Raw genomic sequence first — 17,624 nt, forward strand, 5'->3', positions numbered from 1 at the left:
CCAAGGAGAAACATGCCGAGACACATAGTAATCAAACTGACAAAAATTAAAGACAAAGAAAAATTATTAAAAGCCACAAGGGAAAAATGGCAAATAACATACAAGGGAACTCCCATGAGGTTAACAGCTGATTTCTCAACAGAAACACTGCAAGCCAGAAGGGAGTGGCATGATATATTTAAAGTGATAAAAGGGAAGACCTACAACCAAGAATACTCTACCCGGCAAGGATCTCATTCAGATTCGATGGAGAAATCAAAAGCTTTACAGACAAGCAAAAGCTAAGAGAATTCAGCACCACCAAACCAGCTCTACAACAAATGCTAAAGGAACTTCTCTAATTGGGAAACACAAGAGAATGAAAGGACCTACAAAAACAAACCCAAAACAATTAAGAAAATGGTCACAGGAACATACATATCGATAATCATCTTAAATGTGAATGGATTAAATGCTCCAACCAAAAGACACAGGCTCGCTGAATGGATACAAAAACAAGACCCGTATATATGTTGTCTACAAGAGACCCACTTCAGACCTAGGGACACATACAGACTGAAAGTGAGGGGATAGAAAAAGATATTCCATGCAAATGGAAATCAAAAGAAAGCTGGAGTAGCAATACTCGTATCAGATAAAATAGACTTTAAAATAAAGAATGTTACAAGAGACAAGGAAGGTCACTACCTAATGATCAAGGGATCAATCCAAGAAGAAGATATAACAATTATAAATATATATGCACCCAACATAGGAGCACCTCAATATATAAGGCAAATGCTAACAGCTATAAAAGAGGAAATTGACAGGAACACAATAATAGTGGGAGACTTTAACACCTCACTTACACCAATGGACAGAGCATCCAGAAAGAAAATTAATAAGGTAACACAAGCTTTAAATGACACAACAGACCAGATAGATTTAATTGATATTTATAGGACATTCCATCCAAAAACACCATATTACACTTTCTCCTCAAGTGCACACGGAACATTCTCCAGGATAGATCACATCTTGGGTCACAAATCAAGCCTTGGTAAATTTAAAGAAATTGAAATTGTATCAAGCATCTTTTCCAACCACAACACTATGCGATTACAAATAAATTACAGGAAACAAAAATGTAAAAAACACAAACACATGGAGGCTAAACAATATGCTACTAAATAACCAAGAAATCACTGAAGAAATCAAAGAGGAAATCAAAAAATACCTAGAGACAAATGACAACAAAAACATGATGACTCAAAATCTATGGGATGCAGCAAAAGCAGTTCTAAGAGGGAAGTTTATAGCAATACATCCCTACCTCAAGAAACAAGAAAAATCTCAAATAAAAAATCTAAACTTATGCCTAAAGGAACTAGAAAAAGAAGAACAAACAAAACCCAAAGTTAGTAGAAGGAAAGAAATCATAAACATTAGAGCCAAAATAAATGAAATAGAAACAAAGGAAACAATACCAAAGATCAATAAAACTAAAAGCTGGTTCTTTGAGAAGATAAACAAACCTTTAGACAAACTCATCAAGAAAAAGAGGGAAAGGACTGAAATCAATAAAATTAGAAATGAAAAAGGAGAAGTTACAACACACACCGCAGAAATACAAAGCATCATAAGAAACTACTACAACAAACTCTATGCCAATAAAATGGACAACCTGGAAGAAATGGACAAATTCTTAGAAAGGTATAACCTTCCAAGACTGAACCAGGAAAAAATAGAAAATATGAACAGACCAATCACAAGCACTGGAATTGAAACTGTGATTAAAAATCTTCCAACAAACAGAAGTCCAGGACCACATGGCTTCACAGATGAATTCCATCAAACATTTAGAGAAGAGCTAACACCCATCCTTCTCAAACTCTTCCAAAAAATTGCAGAGGAAGGAACACTCACAAACTCATTCTACGAGGCCACCAACACCCTGATACCAAAACCAGACAAAGATACTACAAAAAAAGAAAATTACAGACCAATATCACTGATGAATATAGATGCAAAAATCCTCAATAAAATACTAGCAAACAGAATCCAACAGCACATTAAAAGGATCATACACCATGATCACGTGGGATTTATCCTAGGGATGCAAGGATTCTTCAATATATGCAAATCAATCAATGTGATACACCATATGAACAAATTGAAGAATAAAACCCATGTGATCATCTCAATAGACACAGAAAAAGCTTTTGACAAAATTCAACACCCGTTTATGATAAAAACTCTCTAGAAAGTGGGCATAGAGGGAAGGTACCTCAACATAATAAAGGCCATATACCACAAACCCACAGCAACATAATTCTCAATGGTGAAAAACTGAAAGCATTTCCTCTAAGATCAGGAATAAGACAAGGATGTCCAGTCTTGCCACTATTATTCAACATAGTTTTGGAAGTCCTAGCCATGGCAATCAGAGAAGAAAACGAAATAAGAGGAATACGAATTGGAAAAGAAGAAGTAAAACTGTCACTGTTTGCAGATGACATGATACTATACATAGAAAATCCTAAAGATGCTATGCAATCCATATCAAATTACCAACGGCATTTTTTAAAGAACCAGAAAACCACTAGAGCTAATCAATGAATTTGGTAAAGCTGCAGGATACAAAATTAATGCACAGAAATCTCTTGCATTCCTATACACTAACAGCAAAAGATCAGAAAGAGAAATTAAGGAAACAATCCCATTCACCATTGCAACAAAAAGAATAAAATACCTAGGAATAAACCTGTGTAAGGAGGTTAAAGACCTGTACTCAGAAGACTATAAGACACTAATGAAAGAAATCAAAGATGACACAAACAGATAGAGAGATATACCATGTTCTTGGATTGGAAGAATCAATATTGTGAAAATGACTATACTACCCAAAGCAATCTACAGATTCAATGCAATCCTTATCAAATTACCAATGGTATTTTGTACAGAACTAGAACAAAAAATCTTAAAATTTGTATGGAGACACAAAAGACCCCAAATAGCCAAAGCAACCTTGAGAAAAAAAAAAAACAAAAACAGATCTGGAATCAGACTCCCTGACTTCAGACTATACTACAAAGCTGCAGTAATCAAGACAATATGGTACTGGCACAAAAACATAAATTTAGATCAATGGAACAGGATAGAAAGCCCAGAGATAATAAACCCATGTACCTATGGTCAACTAATCTATGACAAAGGAGACAAGGATATACAATGGAGAAAAGACTGTCTCTTCAATAAGTGGTGCTGGGAAAACTGGACAGCTACATGTAAAAGAATGAAATTAGAACATCCCTAACACCATACACAAAAATAAACTCAAAATGGATTAGAGATCTAAGTGTAAGACTGGACACTATAAAACTCTTAGAGGAAAACATAGGAAGAACATTCTTTGACATAAATCACAGCAAGATCTTTTCTCACCCACGTCTTAGGGTAATGGAAATAAAAACAAAAATAAACAAATGGGACCTAATGAAACTTAAAAGCTTTTGCACAGCAAAGGAAAGTATAAACAATACAAAAAGACAACCCTCAGAATGGGAGAAAATATTTGCAAACGAATCAATGGACAAAGAATTAATCTCCAAAATATATAAATAGCTCATGCACCTCAATATCAAAAAAACAAACAACCCAATCCAAAAATGGGCAGAAGACCTAAATAGACATTTCTCCAAAGAAGACATACAGATGGCCAAGAGGCACATGAAAAGCTGCTCAACATCACTAATTATTAGAGAAATGCAAATCAAAACTACAATGGGGTATCACCTCACACCAGTTAGAACAGCCATCATCAGAAAATCTACAAACAATACATGCTGGAGAGGGTGTGGAGAAAAGGGAACCCTCTTGCACTGTTGGTGGGAATGTAAATTGATACAGCCACTATGGAGAACAGTATGGAGGTTCCTTAAAAAATTAAAAATAGAATTACCATATGACCCAGCAATCCCTCTACTGGGCATATATCCAGAGAAAACCATCATTCAAAAAGACACATGCACCCCAATATTCATTGCAGCACTATTTACAATAGCCAGGTCATGGAAGCAACCTAAATGCCCCATCGACAGACGAATGGATAAAGAAGATGTGGTATATATATAGAATGGAATATTACTCAGCCATAAAAAGGAACGAAATTGGGTCATTTGTAGAGACGTGGATGGACCTAGAGACTGTCATACAGAGTGAAGTAAGTCAGAAAGAGAAAAACAAATATCGTATATTAATGCATATATGTGGAATCTAGAAAAATGGAATAGATGAACCAGTTTGCAAGGCAGAAATAGAGACACAGATGTAGAGAACAAACATATGCACACCAAGCGGGGAAAGCAGGGGCGGGAGGTATGAATTGGGAGATTGGGATTAACATATATTCACCAATATGTATAAAATAGATAACTAATAAGAACCTGCTGTATAGCACAGGGAACTCCACTTCTCTGTACAGGAGAAACTAACACAACATTGCAAAACAACTATACCTCAAAAAAAAAAAAAAAAAGCCTAAGCTGGACCAAATGAAGCAGGCTATTTGGATGTGGAAGTAGGCAGAGGTTTCCTACCATTACAGACAGGTGTTTGGGGAAATGACTATATGAATGCATATAAAGAGGTTTTCACTTTTCACTGGGCAGTGGGGTAGATTTGCAAAAAATTCAAATGCTATGAGGCCCAACAACTAATGTAAAGGAACAGAGCAGGCTGGGCACGTAACAGTGGGGATGGTGGGAAGGGTGGGGAGCTGGAAGCACGTGTCTTAGCCTGTGCCTTTGTATGTCTTCAGCCTGGAGTCATCCTCCTCCAGATCATTGCAGAACTGCCTTCTGCTCCTTTGGGGCTCACTCACATAGCCTATTGCCCTGCTCTGTATTCCCCACGGCATTTCTCTGCAAGTCCTAAAAGTACTCTGTTTATTCATTTATACGTTTCTGTCTGTTTTGTCCATCTCTTTGGAATTTAGTAGGCATTCAATAAACACTCAATAAACAAAGCACTGAATGAAATCAAATAACAAACCAAACAACCCATTCAAATGTCCCATCAAACAAAATCTGCAATTTAGTTCTCTTGCTCTAAGCGGTCAGGTTTGAGGTACTGTTTCTGGAGCAGTTCTGGCGCAATTCCAGGGAAATACAGAGACACTAAAAATATCACTGGAAGGTTGGACAGCAATGGAGGTGCCCTATATACTAGATTTTTCAGGATCCAGAGTATAAAATGGAGAGTTCAGAAGGAAAAGAGAGGGAGAGAAAAATTATCCTTATTTTTACCAGAGTAAGAATATCAAAAGGCGTTGACACAAACTCTTTCAACCTTACCGTAGTAGCTCCACCTTGTTACCCAGGCAAAAATATCCTAAATCGGGGAAGAAGTGAGAGAAAATTAAACATGTAAGACAAAGAGTTCATGAGATTTTTTTTCCAAACAAGTATATTATTACTGTTATTACTTTGATATGAACAAAATCTGTACAGACCTCAGAAGCTGAAAAAATTAATTTACAAGAAAATATTTTTAAAAAGAAGGGGAAAAAAACCAATCTGGACCCTCGCCTGATAACTGCAGGTAACTTTTTTTGAATCTGTAAGAGCCAAATAAGCCCCTTAGTGTATAGTATCTCATGTTTACTAATAGTTTAGTGTATTCACCCACATGTCCCAACTTACTTTAATGCAATTATATTTCACTGTAAAAAAAATGGAGGATTGTGTTTGTTCCATAGGTGACAGGTTTTATACACACGCACAACTGGTGGAAGGAGACCAGGAGGCCCTGGATGGCTGCCTTGTGAACCCCTTTGTTCTACTCTTAGCCCTGAAATCAGGTATCCCTCTCAATGTCCCATTTGTTTCTTCTGTTAAGTGGGTGTTGTAACACCCTCAAGAATTTCAGCCCTTATAGGGACAAAACTTGGTTCTTGAGGGAAGGGGGAAAGGAGGAGTGAATACATCTTATATATTACAATGGCTTGCTGCCTTCCAAACCCCAACTCTACCCAACCAACGCTTATTTCTCCATATTTAATTTCTCCTATGGAGAATTTAAATATCATGTTTCTATCTATGGGACAATAATTTTAAGATAAAGAAAAAATTAAAAAAGAACAAGGTAAAAACCAAGGAAGCTATGTGAAATTCAAATCATGTGGTGTGTAGGGCTACAGGCAGTTTGGCTCAAGAAAACTCCCACAGGCACAGTCCTGAGGTGACTTACTTTTGCTAATCGTGAAAACCAAAAACATGAGCAATAATACCAAGGCAGTAACACAGATTCCAATGTAGACTCCCTTATTGGTGCTCATCCATGGATCTTGTGCCAGCGTCACAGGCTAAGAAAACATCAGCAGATCAAAAAAAAAAAAAAAATCTTCTTAGAATTATGGGTAGAAAACATTTCTGAAAATAATGTACACAGACACATTTATCTTTATTGGCCTTTGGCTAGTTCCGGATCATGAGGGGGTAAGACCAAATGATTTAAAGTTATAACCATGTGGTGAAATTCTAAGACAATTTAGAATTCAAAATGTATTTGGGGATGGTGGAAATGTTTTATCTCTTGCTTGCGGTGGTATTTACAGAGGTGTATACATTTGTCAAAACTCCAACTGTACACTTCAAATGAGTGTGCTTTATTATATGTAAATTATACCTATTTTAAAAAATTAATAAGCTATTTTCATAAATAATCCTATGATATTAAAAAAGAAAACAACAATTTTTGTTCCTATATAAGTTGACGTGGTGGTGTTATCTCAAGCTATGTGAATGTGTTCAATTATTAAAATTGGCCCTTGATTACAAAACTATTTTTTTTTTAACTAGAATTCAAGATTCCATCTATGTCTTTATAAATGGACTTGAAAGTAGATGCTCATATACATGGCCCTGCTTAACAATTAAAATGCTGCACAGTTGGAAAGAAATACAACTTTATTTAAATCTCCTAGTATGGTTCATAAGGGATCATCACTTCCCGGAATAAAACCGAAACACGCCATGCCTCATGTTCAGCCCTTTTACATAACTTAACTCTAATCCTAAAGAGGCCCCATGGGGTAGGTATTTTAACAGAAAGGAAGTGAAGATCAGAGAAAAAGATTAAGTCTCAAGTCTCTTCCTGCATAAGAGTTTAATCTCTGGAGTCAGAATTCCAGCTCTTTTACTTAGTTGCTGTGTGATCCTAGACATGTTATTTATCCTCTCTGAACCGCTGTTTCTCTGTCTGTCAAATGCAGATTAAATAGGGTTCTTGGGAAAGATAATTTAGGTACTTCCTGATCAACACGATGAGGAACACAAAGGATGGTGACTTAGCATATGAGCTGTCCTTGCTTAAAGGGGGAACAGCCAGTGTCTTGGTAGGGAAGAGTTGTGTAATTATCTTACTTGTGGAGGATAAAGTGGTTACATGGAACATGGAATTACAGGAAGCAGGCTTTGCTTCCTTTTTAAAAATATTATGTTACATGAAAACTGCAGTTTCGTTTTAGAATGTGCAGCTAAGCATAAAGAAAGGAAAACAAAAATCAACCATAATCCCAACATCCAGAAACAGCCACTATTACCATTTTTCATTACGTACTCTTCTAGAATTTTATCCTAGTGTTTTTCTTAACAGAGCAGTTACTATATTCAATATATACTACAGTATATACACTATACACACACACATACATACACACATTTTTTGGTCGTGCTGCACGGCATTTGGGATCTTAGCTCCCCAACCAGGGATCGAACCAGCACCCGCTTCATTGGAAGCGCAGAGTCTTATTAACCACTGGACCTCCAGGGAAGTCCCTACACTATTTTAAAAGTTAGTTTTTTCATTTAACAATCAACACTGTCTTCTCATGTCAGTAAATGCACTGCAGTGACAACATGCTTAATGGCAATAAGCGGGCATGCTTAATTGACTAAGTAATTAATCCCTTATTATTGAACATTTAGGTTGTTTATAACATTTTCATGAGTATAAATAGCAGCAATGAACATCTTTTCTTATACATCTTCACGTATTGGTTCAATTCTCTCCCTAATATGGAGTTCAGGAAGTTGATTTACTGGGTCGAAATATATGCTGCTTGGTTTCAGGATAGCTGGGAGACACCTTGACATCTTCAGAGTCAAGACACAAAAAGCCCACGATTTTGCCTGTTGTGCACTTGCTTCTGTATTGCTTCCACTTGCTGCTAAACATACCTGCCCTGCCGGTAACTGAGGTAAAGGACAATCTCATCATTCAGAATGTTTGTTTCTTTTTTCTTAATCCAGCTATAACAATATAACAGTCATTTACATTGTGGCAGTTCTGCTATTTAACAGGCATATACAGATTCAGCACATATCCATCGGATCAATCAGTGCCCATACCATAAGAGTTGTTAAAATCTTCAATATCATTCCTATGCAGTGGTGCTCTCATTGTCACTAAGGTATGCAACATAAGGCCATTTGACCTCACACTAAATAACTCCACTTTGCCTGAGCTTGAAATTCTCTTACAACGGCCGTGCTTCAACTTCTCACCAATTGTGATCAGGGTGACTCTCATACCTGAAGCTCTTTAGGTTTGTTGCTTCTAAGAATTATTTGCACATAGTAAAAGGAAAGCTGGTTCACCCAAGGGAGCCAAAAGTAAAGGACCTATTGATAAATTCTTCTAACTTAGAAAGATGAGGTTTTGATGAACATCATAAGAATAAAGCCCCTTAGATTTTTCTCAGGCTAACTGTGGAAAAAGTATGACAACATCCTACAGAATCACAAAGTTTTTCAAGACGTTAGGACCTTAATAAGTCATCATATGGGGAGGTTTATGTATAGAAAGACTCAGAAGTGGCCTCAAAATTTCTACATAGGAGGACAATTGGGTTGGAAAAGGATATTAGGGGGCCTAGGTTTAAGCAAGCACACTTTCATCAATGTAATACTTTCAGTGGGGATGGCCCCCATTCCACCACATCAATTCAAAGCACGTTATTGCTCTAATGATCATTGAAGTCATCCTTGGTATGTAACGTTAACACGAGATCCTTGAATTAATTCACTCTTTTTTTCTAATTTTCTGGGCAGGAGAAAGTCTGTAGTGTGTGTGTGTGTGTGTGTGTGTGTGTGTAGAGAGAGTAAAATATCACTCTTCAGGTATTTCTGACAACTAGTGCATCTATATAAACTTTTTAAGTTAATTAAAGCATCCCTATTTAAGAGTCAAATTCTTTTCTTCCTTTATTTGAAATGTGTGGACTAGTCTTACAATAATAATCTCTAAATGTAACTTGCTTCCAGGGAGACATACAAGTGAATCTGGCTAATAAAGTAGGAAGGAATATGCTTACAGTTTGATTGTTATGCCAAAGGGCATCTGGAGACTGGGTCACAGTGCCGTACCCATCTGCTCAACAAGAAGGAAAATGAATTAGAAAGACAAAAAGTATTGAATTTTCACCGCAAACACCAAATATATTCACATTGCCTTCTGGTAATGAATGAAAAGTTGAATAATCATATGGCTAAATGCTGTAGGCTTGCAAGAGTTATACCAAGTTACTAACATTTATTAATTTAACCTGTAAGGTTGTGCTTCTTAAACCATTTTGTCATGGACCCTTCCAAAATGAACCCTTTTTTTTCTCTCTATGGAAAAAAATGTATGTACACAGAAAGTTTACCTACAATTTTAGAGGAGTCATAGTGGCCCATTATCAGAACTAGGTTAAAAATTGCCACTTAAAGTTATGTAATCAATATTTTCATGACAGCTAAGAAGCTGCCAATGAGTGCTCAGAGGCCACTGCACATCCAAAGAGCAGAACCGCCCCGTTCAAAATAGTTGTTACATTGGTTTTACATTTAAAATGTGTGTGAAATGTACTAAGATATCTGAAATAGGTGGCATCCAACTCCTACATTATATGCCACAGTGCCTAGACATTGTTGCAGAAGTGCTTTAGAAAATACGTTACATCAGCCCCAAGGCCAAAGTATCTTATACTACCTAAAACCCCAATATAAAAGGATATCATGCCTTAAAGTTTTGAATATACAAATTTTAATAGTGTTTGAAATATCTCTTTTGTCATACAGAACATATACTGTTGGCCCTCCTAAGCAACTATAGGTCAAATACGGGTTTCTCTTTTTACTGAGCACTTTACATCCTTATACCAATTTTTTAAACCCCATTTTATAGTTGAGGAAACAGATCTGAAATGGTTAAAGTTTCCAACTCTAGTAAAGGACAATAGCCTCAGCTCATAACCACCACACACATTGCATTCCCATCCAGTGAAAATACTGCAGGTCTTACGGATTCCCTAACTACTGACAAAGCTATAAAAATGTCACTGTCCAGTGGCAATGAAACTGGACTAACTATATCCTCCCAAATTTTTACACTTTACATTACTGTGTCTACATTTTATTCATTCCGACACTACTTCTTAGAGAGCCAAAGACAATATCTACAGTCTAGGCTCTGTGTATGACTTGTGTTATAACCTTAAGTAAGTCCTTCAGGTACAGAATGGGTGATGTTGCAAAAATAGCATGAAAAAAAATAAATAAATAAAAACAGCCTGGACTTGAGTCAGATAAAACTTGACTTCAATGCTGACAATGTCCCTTGGCAATGTGACCTTGATCAGGTCCTCTGCATATACATTTATGTATGTATGTATGTATATGTATATATTCATATTTCTAGCTGGGGTAACCTTGAACTACAAGCTATTGATAGCACCTGTCTGTCTCATAATGTTGTCACATTAGAAGATGCACTAAACACCATATTAGACAAATATCAGCTATTACTATTATGTTGTAATGAAAGGAGCAATAGGGGAAGGAACACAGTGCAATGGACTTTCCAAACATCACGGCCTTCCTTCCTCACAAACATGCAATCAGGAATGCAACAACTTGCCCATGGGCACGCAGCTAGTAACTGACAGTTGAATTGGAAGCTGTCAATCCCCAAAGCAGAACTAAGGAGCCTCCCCAGTCTGGCAATGGCAGTAAGTAAGGTCTGCCCTGAAAGAATTAAATGAGGTAATATATGACAGTTTGCTGGCACATCCGTCTGTCAAAAGGTGGGTAGCAGGCCATATGATGCCCAAACTTCCTTCCAGATTAACATTCTCTGCTTTGTGAGGCTTTAACCCACGGAATTCTGACTGGGGCACTGTGAGGATTTGGCTGGAGAGCCTCACAGACACTGACAAGATGGCAGCAGTCACAGAAGTCATGGGGACACAGCTGCTCCAACGTCTGTTCCATTCTGGAAAGCTCTGCCTTGATCAGGTTTTAGTGACATATTTTAGAGAACGATTCTCCACTCCTACTTTCTTCTTCCTCATCACATAGAAGTGTGGATTGCAGCTGTTCCTGCTGCTGTTACTTTGTATTTTAATCTACTTTCACTTTGTTTCTGTGCCGGGAAACAGTTCACACTAAGGAGTCCACTTTCCAAACCAAATGTCACCATTAGCTAATCCCAAGTGAACTGGTCCCTCTCTGCGTTTCACTTTGGGTCCATTTTAAACTAACCAGCTTCCAGGAATGACTGGCAAAAGGTAGGCCATACTGGGGGTCCACTACAGATTGGCAACTCCTGAGCACGATGAGTCTTATGCACGGGGAGTCTTGCAAAGCTTGACCTTGTTCGGATGCATCCCAGGCACAAGGACACATAAGCTAGCTCTGCACTACAAAGGGGTTCCACATGTGGCACTCCCCAAATGTACCACCATCGGTAACAGAGGTAGCTGGGAAAGACGACAGGACTCAGCATCACCTTTCTCCATCACAGGAAAGACAGGTCAATCTTACATCTCAAAAGAATATGGACCTACCCGAATTGGGGAGAGTGGGGAAGACTTTTGGGGGGTGGCATAGCAGAATCTCAGTGGGGCATGCCTCTTTGGTGCCAGTGTCATGTGTCCTCAACCCATCTCAAAGTGTCCATGTGAAAGGAAAACTTGACAAGGCAGAAGGGGAGCCTTCTGGCTCTATATAGCCTCTGGGGCTTAGAGGAAGCGTAAACACAGGTGACCAGTTTGGTCCGGACCAGCTTAGTTTGGATTTAATTGTTTTAAGGCTCTGGCCCAAGGGAGTAAGCCCAATACTAAGTTTAAAGTCAAAGCTGGTTCATTTAATTTAGAAAAATACTGATATGCATGTGGATGTTCCCAAATCATATAAGCTGTCTATGCCGCTCAGTTGTATGTATTACTGGACATTCTAAGTAATAGTCATAATTGCCACTAAATCTATCACTTACCTTTTAACTGTGTCCCAAGATCTTTATCTCATTTAATCCTTGCAAGAATTCTACAAAATCAGTAACATTCCATCCATTTTACAAAGGATAAAAACTGATTCAAAGAGGGTAAGACGTTTGTTCAAGTCGCATAGCTGACTGGAGTAGCCAGTGTTGGCATTCAAGGCAGATCTGTCTTATTCCAGAATATGTGTTCTTAACAATATGCCAATGTTCATCAAAATTTGAAAGCTCCCAGGTGTTCAGGAAAGAAACGGAAGTTACCTGTTGAGCAAGAGTGCGATGGTGAGCCGGTTATATTTGTTTCTTGCGGTGTGGTAGGCTGGGTTTCTGCTGTCTGCGTTGGAGAAGATAAAGAAGCTACTGGAATGACAAGAATGGAAGAATGGTGTTCAATTTGTGGAGGAAAATTTCCAACCCGAAGAAAAATAAAAAACAAAGCTAAAATCAGGAATTACCCTTTGACTCTTTCTTAGAAAATATTCAAGGATGGCCTTCAGGCATTATACTGCCATATAGGTATTTCATTATCATGGATAAATCTGATCTAGAGAATGATCTGGAGAGCTTATCAATAGACAGAATTATTTCACTTTTTATACTCCTAGGATCCCCCTAAAGCCTACAACAGTGCATCTTATGTAGGACACCCAATTAAACTTTTATTCATACCAATGACGTTTCACTTTTGTGGAGCAGGGCCTTGAGGTGGGCACTAATCCACTCTCCCCGCTTCGCAAGAACCCCAATCTGGATTTCCTCACCTTATTCAAGTTCCTAATTATCCATCCACACATCTTTCCAGGGAGATGCACACACTGACCAGCAGGGAAAACATACTGAGAATATTTAATTCCTTGAGGTCCCTTTAAGGTGACAGTACTGTCCGATGTCTGAGTCTTGGTAATAAGCCTCAAAGCAATGTTCCTGGTACCTTGGCTCCTTCTGCAGTTGTGTTTTGGTCACTTTTTTTATAAGACTGATTTCCTGTGTTATCTGATTCATCTTCCATTTCTCACCAAAAAGCTTCACCAAGAGTTCTCAGGGTTATGTTTCCTTTTCCTTTCTTGAAATCTCTTCTTTATTTTCTATCAGACATTTCACTTTACCTGCAGAGTTGACCACTTGCCTCTTAATAAGATCTTTACATCCCTTCCTCTTAGAGCACCACAGAAGATTAGAGCAAGTTAGTGGTGCTGGCTGGACAAGAGTTCCCAAACCTGGGCTTTCCTTGTTGCCTCTCACTGGTCTTTCTCTTTCCACTCCCCCACCATGGTCTTCACATTTCAACATCATCTCTTCTCTTGTTTTGAGCTATCTTTTGTTTTTGGTGGGGTTCGTTTGTTTATTTTTGCTTTCCTCTAATGCTCAAATCTGTAACAGGATGTGGCTCTCTTTAGGAACTATAGGAACTAAGAACAGGACGATTCAGAAAGTCAGATGATCAGCGTCTTCAGTCAACTTAAATCCATGCAAAAGACCTCTTGAGCTTAACTTCAGCCCCTAGTTTGGGTCTCTGTGGTCATCTTTCTTTTCTCCTCTGCTCCTACAACTTTACATCCAGCCAGTGCATGAATATTTTAGGCAACTAGCATGGACGGGGCACAGAGCACAGAGAGGGAATGGATGTAAAGATAAATTCCCCTGCCCTGGATCTGCTCCAGTGTTCACCTCCTTTCTACACTGTAAAGTTCAACTCTAAACTCAAACTCTTTAGGAAACTATCAGGATGCCTATAAGACTCAACTAATACTATCCCCCAGGAGGTCACATAAACCAACACTTTCCTTCTGAAACTCTGCTTTTTAAACAAAGGCCATAACTTACACATGTTCGCCAAACAAGGAGCACTAAGCCATCCACCTCCGCAGGCACAAACTATTTAGAAGCTAAATCAATATTGAGAAAGTCAACAGATGCTCTAGTATGTTTGCTGCCTGGAACAAAACTATTTTTCTTACAAAGTTTTATGGCTCTAAAATCCCAGTTTTAACCTAAAGACATCTCTTTAAAACTCAGTTCAAAGTCCAATCCTTCAGATCCCTCCTGGTTGAATATAGACATGGTTCAACGGCAGTGAAGGGAAATCAATATGTTCCATCAGACTTTTTCGGCTAAAAGGTTGTGACATTTGTGTTATTCCTCAGGATCCAGAGCCACTTTAAAGTGTCAAAGGGTTGTGGAGGCTTTGAGAATCTCCACTAAAAAGTTACATTTTTAATCCAAAAAATAGAAAGTTTGAACCTAAACATGTCCTCAGACTGGCAAGCTATTTCCCCAGCTTTAAGTCAAATTATTCTCCACTTGTATTAACCTAAACTTTAATCTAACATAAAGTTGAACTATGAACTATGTAGCCAGAATTGAAAAAACAAACGTGTGCACTCTAAATCCCATAAGTCCTTAAATCTGATGTTTACTTTGTCATCAGTATAAATAGCATTACTCTGCTACATAAATAAATTAAAGGATGCTAGAAGCAAAACTGTGTAAGTCACTAACACCCTGAAAAGACAGGGTAATTGTATGAAGGCCTTTCCAGTGAGAATGTCAGATCAGGACAAATTCATCCAAACATAAGCTCTATGTTCATAATAGAAGGCAGCAAAGGCCCAACATTCAAATTAAAGGGGACAATCTTGACTCAACCATTTTCTATTCGTATGACTGTCAACGCTGAACTTAGAGTCTGTGCCTCAGTCCTCACAAATGTAAAATAGGATTGAATCACACCTACAAGGCATAGGATTGTCATAAGAATGAAGTGGCTTAATACTTGTAAAGCAGTTAGCATGGTTCTAGACACAGGAAACAGTAAACATTAACTTCACTGAAATCTTATCCTCAAGTGTTGGGTGAGACTTCAGAATGGATTAAATGATCTCTATTCAGAGCTCCTTGTAAGGACAGAATCTCATTCACCTGACCCTGTTCTGGCATTCCCTATTTTTCCTCATAAGTCTGTGTTCAACTGGGCCAAATCCCCACCATCCTCCTTAGATGTCCAAGGTCAGTGGTCTGGCTTTTATATTTCTTTTTTTTTTTTTTTTTGGCCATTAATGAATTCCTTTGAGAATCTGATAAAAAGCTAGAGGGTCCCCTCACTCTGAAGATGCTTATACATACAAAAGGTGAATATAACATGGGACGGAGGTCCACAGATTCTGTGAAGCCACGTTTGGTAGCCTGTTCAAATCCTTACCCCAGACTGCACTTCTGCCTTAACACAACACCCTGGGTGGTCTATATCCTCTCCTTTAAAGCCTTCTGGGCTCAGAAGCACATCTGTTTACCTGGCTGGAGGTTCTTTGTGGGTGCTGGCACTGGAAGAGCAGAGGTAGAGGCCCTCGTTGTCGTTGGAGCAGTGGTGACCGTCATTGTTGTTGGTAGAGCAGTAGTGGTCATCATTGGTGGTGGAGTAGTAGTAGTGGTAGTTGTTGGTGGAGTAGTAGTAGTGGTAGTTGGTAGAGTAGTAGTAGTGGTGATCGTTGTTGGTGGAGTAGTAGTAGTGGTGGTAGTTGGTGGTGGAGTAGTAGTGGTCATCGTTGGTGGTGGAGAAGTAGTGGTCGTCATCGGTGGTGGAGTAGTAGTGGTGGTAGTTGGTGGAGTGGTAGTAGTAGTAGTGGTGGTAGTTGGAAGAGTAGTAGTAGTGGTGGTCATTGTTGGAGTAGTAGTCGTCATTATTGTTGTCGTAGGTGGAGCTAGAAATCAACATGAAAGCAAGGATTCATCAAGCAGCAGGAAACAAGAGTCGTGTGCTGGGCCTGTGCACCAACACAACCACTGGGACTGTCCCCAGGCAGAAGTGAGCACTTATCTCCCATGAACTCGGAGTTCTCATTGGTCAGCTAGAGTCTGTGACTGAGGAGGGAGTGAAAACATGTTCACAACAAGGAAACAGCTGCACTGAAAGGAGTATATATGGGGAGGTTTGGAGATTAAAAAAATGACACCTGGGATTTCTATCGAAGCCCTTTGAAAAAACTAGTCCCGCATATCAGATTTATGTATCTTCATAAACGTCTGTGAGGTAGGGAAATAAGTCTAGAGCCCGAAGCCGTGTTTGTCCTCTCAGTGGCGTGTGACTAGGACCTAAATAGTAGTTCCCAAGAACCAGAATATTTACCAAATAAATAGCATTCCGTTCAGTCAGTCCTAAGGGTACCCTCCCAACAAACCTGCATCCTAAATGTGGATTAATTCACACCATTAACATACGCTAGATAACACGGATGCCTTGTGCATTTGGTTTGAAGGTGGACTAGACCTTTTAAGGTTCCTTCCTTCCTAAGGGATAATAACAAAAGGTAATGACTTTGTCTCTTTCCAGAGTCAGAAATGGTATAGGACTCCAAACCACTTACTGAAGTCCTCAGAGCTACCCAGAGAAAGAACTGCAACTAGGATTAACCCAAAACACAGTGCCTGGCACAAAAGCAGAAATTGTAGGATTGAGTCAAGAATGTGTACTTTTTTCTCACCAGGCATCTTTTTTGCCCACAAGAAGTATTCTTAAATTTCAACTCTACTAACTATAAATTAGAACCTCAAATCTCTTGAACAGGAGGCAATTGGTGTGAAAACTCTTGTGAGGGATTGAAGTCAATTTAATTTGGAAACTAACTGATTTTTGCCTTAAAGAAGAAAAACATTTTTTTCAACAAATATTTATGAGTGTCTATTATGTACAAGGCATTAGTAAATGTTTTAGGCTTTGGGGGTTCTGTGATCTCAGTGGTAATTGCTCAACTCTGTCAGTGTGAACACAGCCATAGACAGTATATAAACTAATGGGTGTGGCTGTGTTCCAATAAAACTTTATTTATAAAACTGTTGGTGAGCCTGTTTTATAATCTGATCTGGTCCTAGGGCTACAGTTTGCTGACCCTGCTCTAACAGTGTAGTCAGAGGTTTTTAAGAAGAGTGCAATCCAATCCCCTCCCTTCAGTTTGAAATCAAATCTAGAGAAAAAAGGAAGCAAGCAAAAAAGTCTGATCAAAGGCTATAACAAGGAAGAAACCTAATTGACTTGTTTAACTAATGTGTCTTCCTCAGTGGTAAGTATTTCCTGAGGAAGAATCTAGGAAACTAAGGGTAGAGGAGCTGCTGAGGAAAAGCCCTAACAGAAGGTTGAAAAGTAAGCTGATTCTGTGAAACGTGCAAGAAAACTTAAGCAAATAATTGGATTGGAGGCAGAGAGTCACTTTGGCTCAGTTATGGACCCGTTTCCCACTGGACAGAGCAGTGGCTTTGTAAATATTCATTTATTAAAGAATTTCTAAGCACTCTAAAATTCCCCTACTGGGACTTCCCTGGTGGTGCAGTGG

At 38.6% G+C, this 17,624-nt stretch overlaps 1 protein-coding gene across 5 annotated transcripts in view; it reads right to left on the reverse strand.

Moving 5' to 3' along the window:
• HAVCR1 (hepatitis A virus cellular receptor 1) overlaps positions 1 to 17,624 on the reverse strand; it is a 46,916-nt gene that overhangs the window by 7,101 nt on the left and 22,191 nt on the right. For 4 of the 5 annotated variants that reach the window (XM_082379126.1, XM_082379127.1, XM_082379128.1 and 1 more), the window contains exons 4-8: positions 15,591 to 15,998; positions 12,562 to 12,660; positions 9,356 to 9,411; positions 6,229 to 6,343; positions 5,334 to 5,370 (exon numbers count right to left, since the gene is read on the reverse strand). In XM_082379126.1, the coding sequence (XP_082235252.1) occupies positions 5,334 to 5,370; positions 6,229 to 6,343; positions 9,356 to 9,411; positions 12,562 to 12,660; positions 15,591 to 15,998 (715 nt within the window). Of the gene's footprint in view, positions 1 to 5,333; positions 5,371 to 6,209; positions 8,235 to 9,355; positions 9,412 to 12,561; positions 12,661 to 15,590; positions 15,999 to 17,624 lie in introns of those variants that run through there. The other variant, XM_082379130.1, reaches the window with a different exon arrangement.

The sequence above is a fragment of the Balaenoptera borealis genome, assembly GCF_965194805.1.
Source record: "Balaenoptera borealis genome assembly, chromosome: 2".
Classification (NCBI taxonomy): domain Eukaryota; kingdom Metazoa; phylum Chordata; class Mammalia; order Artiodactyla; family Balaenopteridae; genus Balaenoptera; species Balaenoptera borealis.